The 6,885-nt window shown below is 35.2% G+C and overlaps 1 protein-coding gene across 1 annotated transcript; it reads left to right on the top strand.

Moving 5' to 3' along the window:
- Positions 1–242: 242 nt before the first annotated feature.
- Positions 243–6,598, top strand: LOC144019695 (calcium release-activated calcium channel protein 1-like). Its single transcript, XM_077522917.1, has 2 exons — positions 243–526; positions 3,171–6,598. The coding sequence occupies exons 1-2, from the start codon at positions 413–415 to the stop codon at positions 3,714–3,716; spliced, it is 660 nt and encodes a 219-aa protein (XP_077379043.1). The 5' UTR covers positions 243–412; the 3' UTR covers positions 3,717–6,598.
- The last annotated feature ends 287 nt before the right edge of the window (positions 6,599–6,885 follow it).

Below are 6,885 nucleotides of genomic sequence, written 5' to 3'. Positions count from 1 at the left end.
CCAAAAACATTTCCAATCAAAATGAACAGTGATATATTTGCACATAAATGGTTTTGAATAATGCAACTATTGTATGGCATCCGATTCGACACTTTACACATTGTCTTCAACTTTTCCAAACCGCTTTATTATACAGATATGGTCCTACCCATAACGGACGCTAGGGGTCATTCTTGTCCAGCTCTGCACTGCATTGACTTGTGGGTACAGTAGCTCATATTTCTGACGGTCAGCTGTTGCAGGAAAGTTTCGGATAGCTCGCTCTCTTTTTGTGTTCCTGATTTTGCACTCTCTTCTGCGACACCACTCGCCTTCCTTCCGTCTTTTGCGCAACTGCAGTTTTTTAACACACAAGACAACCTGCTGGCCAAGTCCAATTCTACCCCAGGCTAAAACTTAGGAAGTTTACGGAATGAGTTTGAACGAACATTCCTTGCAGGCTCTGTCATGGAGAAAATTGTACTTGAGCCGAGCTAAGCTGAAAGCCACCAGTCGCACTTCAGCTCTTTTGTCGGGATTCGCAATGGTAAGTTATTTTCGCGTCTCTGCTTCCTGGAAGACTATAATGTTTCCACTGCACAAAGACTGACGCACACGGGTGTTTTCAAGGTCTTGTCGCTGTGTCGCCTAAGTACATTACTGCAATGAACTCGTCAGTCTGTGTGTAAATACTGTACAGTTATCACAACTACAGTATAAAACGAAAAAAAGTCGCGCAATAACTTGGTTTCACAAATATGACGAAGTAATAAACAGATGTTCCTGTGAAAAAAAACATGGCCTACCTTCGCAAAGTTCGCACCCTTGGCCCAAGTACAGGGTGTTGTTTGTGGATGATTTTCTCTATTATACATTCAGTAGCAAGGTGCTGATGAAGAAAGCACAAAGACATGCACATTCATAAATATCTAATTTAAACGTCCTCTTATTGTGGACATAAAAAGTCAGGACACCCCTCTTTAAATGTCGGGGTTTGTTTGTTTGTTTTTGTTTTTTTATGTTGGCTATCAAAATTGTCTATTCAGCAACTCCTTTGTACCCTTGTCCAGACTAGTACATTTGGACAAGAAAATTGATCTCTCGCTTTCTGATGCTGTGGAAGCTCTGTTGAGTTGTGACTACAAAAATATCAGGAAAAGCCTACAAGAACATCTGAACTTTATTTAGGGTTAATGGGGAGATACAAGGCATTTTAAATGGTGTATGCGAATTCTCATTTTACATTATTTTGAATGTCAATGGTTAATTCTGAACACAGCCTCATCCCTAGTTATAAGAGGGTGTGCGCACTTGTGCAACCATATTATCTCAGATGTTGATTTGTACTCCCCCCTCTAAAATATTTTTAATTAAAAAAAAGAGAGGGCAAAAAAATACTTCTAATCTGATTAAATTTACAGGTTATAGATAGGGCTGTCACTAACAACTCTTTTAACAATTTATTGTCATATTGATTAATCCACCAATCAAGTTGATGTAGAGTACTGCACTCACTTTAAAGTAAACATTATGTTGTGCTTTCAAACACCTGTAAACCATGCACTTGACAGACCATATGACATATAACTCAGCCATAACAAACCAACACTTTTTTCCCCTTCATTCATTCACACATTCAACAAGACCTCAAGTAATTTGAGTACCTTGATTTAAAAAAAAAAAAAAAAATGCTTGAGGATTTTTTGGGTATGCGCTTATGTGTTGTGCATGGTCGGGAAGACAGTCAAGTGAGCCATAGCAATGCTACACATGACCGTGACATGCTGCCAACGTTATGAGGAGGTCAACTTCAAAATTAAATCTTATCAAACACAGCGATACATGTGGATCAATGCCTTGTTCTGCTTTTATTTTGAAATTGCAAGGAGAAAAGTGTAGTGGCATGGTGGCTGACTTGCTTCGCCTTCATGACTGGAAGTTGGAGCCTCGTTTGAGTTTAAATTAAATATTATCAGTAATAATTGTTGCCACCAACTTTAAAATTAAGGATGTTTTAAATTAAGGATGTTTTAAAAAGTAATTAATTACACTGATATTGTAGAATGCACCGTCTCGTCCAAGCATGAGTGGCTAGCTAGTTTTTTCTTAAAAACCACAATTATATTTTGTGTTTACAAATAAATTGAGTTCATCATACAATATCATTCAGTGTTTTAAATGTCCATCCATTCTATATCTTCTCATCTTTGCAGTTTTTAAACTGATTTTTTATTAGCGCTTTCATTTTAATCCTAAACAGCTCCTGGTACAATTGTTCTTCTATTTATTCAAAGAATAATTAAAATGTCCCCAAATCTGAACTTCAAAGATAATATAAAGAAATAAAAAAATTACTAAATAAATAACTAAATAAATAATACAATTATTTATTTGTGTATTTAATAAATAAATAAAGAAATAAATAAATAAACAAGTAAATAATTTTTTTTTAAATAAATAAATAAGCAATATGAGCATTGTAATTAATGTATTTAGGGAAAATACACTCAGAACTATTTCAAGCCTAACTTGTGTAATTATTTTACACAACAAATTCCTAATTTACATTTTTTTTTAGATCATTTTAATGCAAACCTACCAACTAAAACTTATATGATACATATTCATTAGTCTAATAAAGCCTATTTATTTGAAATGCATAAACCTCAGGTTTATTTGTTATTTATTTATTTAGTTTTAATAAAGTGTAATTGCTTTTGTTTTTTTTGTTTTTTTATGTTTTTGGGATGTCTGCATTCAGTTTCATTCCAAAAAACATAAATAAAAAAAAAATAATAATCCAAAGGGTTTTGTGTTTTTCCACATAGTAGTATAGTTATTGTGTATAGGTAATCTGATTAATATGCAATTCAAACAATATACATTATGTATTTTAAATAAATACTCTAATTAATTTAGAATAATTATACTTTATTAATACTAAATACATGAACTCGAGGATTATGCATTTCAAATTAATAGGATTTATTAGACTAATGGTTTGTGTTAAAATTATCCAAAAAAACAAAAAAAAAGTAATTAGGAATTTGTCATGTAAAAAAAAACAAAAAAAAACCTAAACCTTAAGCTAGGCCTGAAATATTTCTTTGAGTGTACAGTTAAAAATAATACTGGCAAGTCTTTAAACATCACTATAGTCATCTTCTTCTTTTTTTTTTTTTTTTTACCAGGTTGCCATGGTGGAGGTCCAGCTGGAAAAGGCCGATACTTATCCTCCAGGCTTGCTGATAGCCTTCAGTGCTTGCACTACAGTGCTTGTTGCAGTGCACCTCTTCGCGCTCATGATTAGCACCTGCATCCTCCCGAATCTCGAGGCTGTCAGCAACGTTCACAACCTCAACTCGGTGAACGAGTCTCCCCATGAGCGCATGCACCGTCACATTGAACTGGCCTGGGCTTTTTCCACCGTCATCGGCACCCTTCTCTTCCTCACGGAGGTGATGCTCCTCTGCTGGGTCAAGTTTTTACCCCTGAAAAGCGACACAGAAACAAATGGCACCATAAGTTCCGGCGAAGCGGCAGCCATCGCTTCCACTTGCATCATGGTGCCTTTTGGGCTGGTTTTTATTGTGTTCGCCGTGCACTTTTACCGCACGCTCGTCAGTCACAAAACGGATCGGCAGATCCGAGAGCTGGAGCAAGTTATTCGGCTGCAGAACCAACTGGACCACAGGACGGAAAATGATGACCTGAAGGCTGTTGACCATTTCGCTTGATTAATGTGCTTGCTTGCAAGCGCAGGGGATTTTCAGCAGCGCTTTTTGTTGTGGAATTAATGTTTGTGTACAGTTGTAATGTAGTGATTTTCATGAGCCATGCTGTATTGTTTCTGTAGCTTTGATAAGAACCTGTATATGACGTTGAGTATGTATGCCAAATGCAGGAATTCACATGGTCATCAATCAACATATATATATATATATATATATATATATATATCGATTCAGATTTCCAAAATCGATTCGATTCAATTCAGAAGGGCCCGATTTGATTCGTTATTTGAAGGAAAAGCACATCCGCAGTCGATGCTAACTTCCCATTAGCATTTGCTAACTTCCTGTTAGCACTAGGCTAGCGATGTTTTTAAAAGGAAGCGTGTTTTGTATTTAAATATACAGTGGATGTCATTCGTAACGTTGTGTATTTAGTTTTACAGTTATCTCCAACTGTGGTGTCAAAGGATGCTACGGGACAACATCATAACCAGAATAACATACGCTACACACTTGCTAGTTGCTAATGCTACGCAACCAAAATGGTGCATTCAGGGTACTTTCACAGCGTCGGAAACTTCAGCTTTCTTCGGCTATTGCTTTAAGGGGAAAATAATTGGCCATTTAGCTCAATTGGCCAATTGTTTTGACCAATGTTTGAAGGCTAATAATCGGCAAATTAATCGGTCAAGGCCTATTTGGCACATTAATTTACAGGGAGAAAACAGTATTAAAACTATCGATTCATGGTTTTATGAATTGATATTAGGCTATAAAAAGGAATATCGATTCGATATCGATAGATTGATATTTTAAACCCAGCCCTATATATATATATATATATATATATATATACATATATATATATATATATATATATATATATATATATATGAAAACATTGCCAATTTTACATTTTTACATCTATAGGCTATCTGCCAATAGATGCAAAAAATTCTGGCAGAACAGAAAAGTTGAAAGAAAATCTCTCTATTCACATTGTTACACATCTAAAATCACATGGACACAAGTCACCCATTCATAAAGTTTAATGAAAATTGGTGATGTAGTTTTTTTGTAATATTGCTCACACATGAACCAACCAACAGAGGAGAAAATACTTGTCATGATGATGCATAGTTTACGTTGAGCTCACTGGAGTTGTGTCTTTTACTGCATGTGTCATCATAATATTATTTTGTGTTGATAATCACGAAGACGTAAGTTTGTATGTTCTGTTGATGATGCATCATTACGTCATTTTGTATCTCATGGTGTGTGGCATTTGTTATTTTTGTATTCAGATATCGGTACACAATTGTCAGTACAAATGATTGTTATTTTAAATGTTATTACAAACACAATTAACAAACAAACAAACCTAACTTTAAACCCCCCAAAAGACGTTACAGTTACGTAGCAAGTTATGATTGATGTACATAAAGTAATCAAAGCTTGAAATAATGTTTCACATCGCAGTTTACCAGTCAAACTGGACGCGCATGTGTTAACGTGGTGCAAGGCTGTCAGCTGGGAGGTTGAGGCAAGCTAGGTGCTACATATACCGCCCCAGTTAGTTAAAAACGAGCTTGGGCTGGCTACAAGTGGGGCTAAACATGTTGTGGAGTCGCACCTAAGTTAGTAATCATGGCTTCCATGGCGGCAAGTCACAAAGTGATGACGAGCAAATGCGGAGACACCATGCTAATTGCTAAGTTAAACTAAAGCTTGACATGTAATTGTCAAACATTGGATTTAAATGCTTGGTTGATCGAGTACACTTTCATAGAATTTGGGCTCTAACTGTGTTGAACCGGAGAGTATAAAACTCAACAGCAAAGCTTAAAAGTATTAATATCATTATAATATTAGTAATTTTATTTGCCTATTTTCATAAAAGAATCCCGAGTTTTGATTTTTACTTTTGAGATCTTTTTTTTTTTTTTTTTTTAACGTCACATTCGCTTTTCTAAAAGACATTCAAACTTTCAGAAATTTAGATTTCTGTATGAAATTGCCCATCTGAAAATGTTTCTAGACAAGATCTTTTACTTGTGCCACTATATTAACTCATTCACTGCTATTGATGTCTACAGACGTCAAATATCCATTTTTTACTGGGCTGGCATTGAATGAGTTAATGACCGAGTTGTAGTGAGTCTAATCATCAACATCACGTTGTTGTATGTGATGAGAAATAGATTTTTTTTTTCTTTTTTTAGAAGACTTTTCAAAGGGTACTGTATGTACCATTCTACGTTGAGCACTGTAAACTGGCAACATATTAGCCGCAACAAAAAAAAAAATGTTGACAATTTACAGAAATAATGGAATGGAATTGAGTATTTGTTAAAATAAATAAATAAATAAACATGCTATTCATTTTTTCGCACAGTTGAAGTTATGCATGTTTAGTGGAAATGTCTGGAAGACATTTGTGTCTTAGTTGATGGTTTACATGCTTTAGCATGCTTGCATGTTGCAAATTATAATTGGTGTGGTATGTATTGTCCTGTGGCACATGTTGAATTATGCTATTGTGTTTTTCGTATATTCTTTTGTTTGGGCACAAAGCCTCTGGTTATGCTGAAACGCGATGTAGAGTATATCTGCATGCTTGTATGCAAATATAAATACCACTTATTGGGTCATGTGACAATCTTGGGCAAAGAGCCTCTCAGCCCACTTATTATTGTGCATTGTTTGAACTGATTTTGCTCTGTTCCTTAGGTTGACTTTTGTGGTTTATTTATTCAACTAACTATGTTGTTGTATATACCGAGGTTCCATGAATGTACTTTACTACACTGCAGCATATACAGTGAGCTTTACCAGGGTGGTGTTTGTTGCCAATTTCAAAATAAAACACATCTTGTGTTACTTAACCACTTTTTACCTGGACCTCTTTTTTTTTTTATGCTGCCACTTAATTCCTTATATGGTGCTCAAATCAAGGAGAGGGCTGTGTACAGAATCATGGTATGCACTGTCAAAACATTAATTTTAGTCTTGTAGATTGTCATGATGACCTATTGAAAGGGGCAATATCACACTCTTAGGATTCGATATGAAAGTTTCATGCTGTGGTAACACCATTAGTGCCATACCAAGTTAACTTGTTTGGACAGTGACATCAAAATAATGTTACTGTTTTGTCAACTGTGGAATGTTT

The sequence above is a fragment of the Festucalex cinctus genome, chromosome 5 (assembly GCF_051991245.1).
Source record: "Festucalex cinctus isolate MCC-2025b chromosome 5, RoL_Fcin_1.0, whole genome shotgun sequence".
Lineage (NCBI taxonomy): Eukaryota > Metazoa > Chordata > Actinopteri > Syngnathiformes > Syngnathidae > Festucalex > Festucalex cinctus.
Note: the sequence above shows the minus strand (reverse complement) of the source record. Positions and strands in the feature narration are given on the sequence as shown.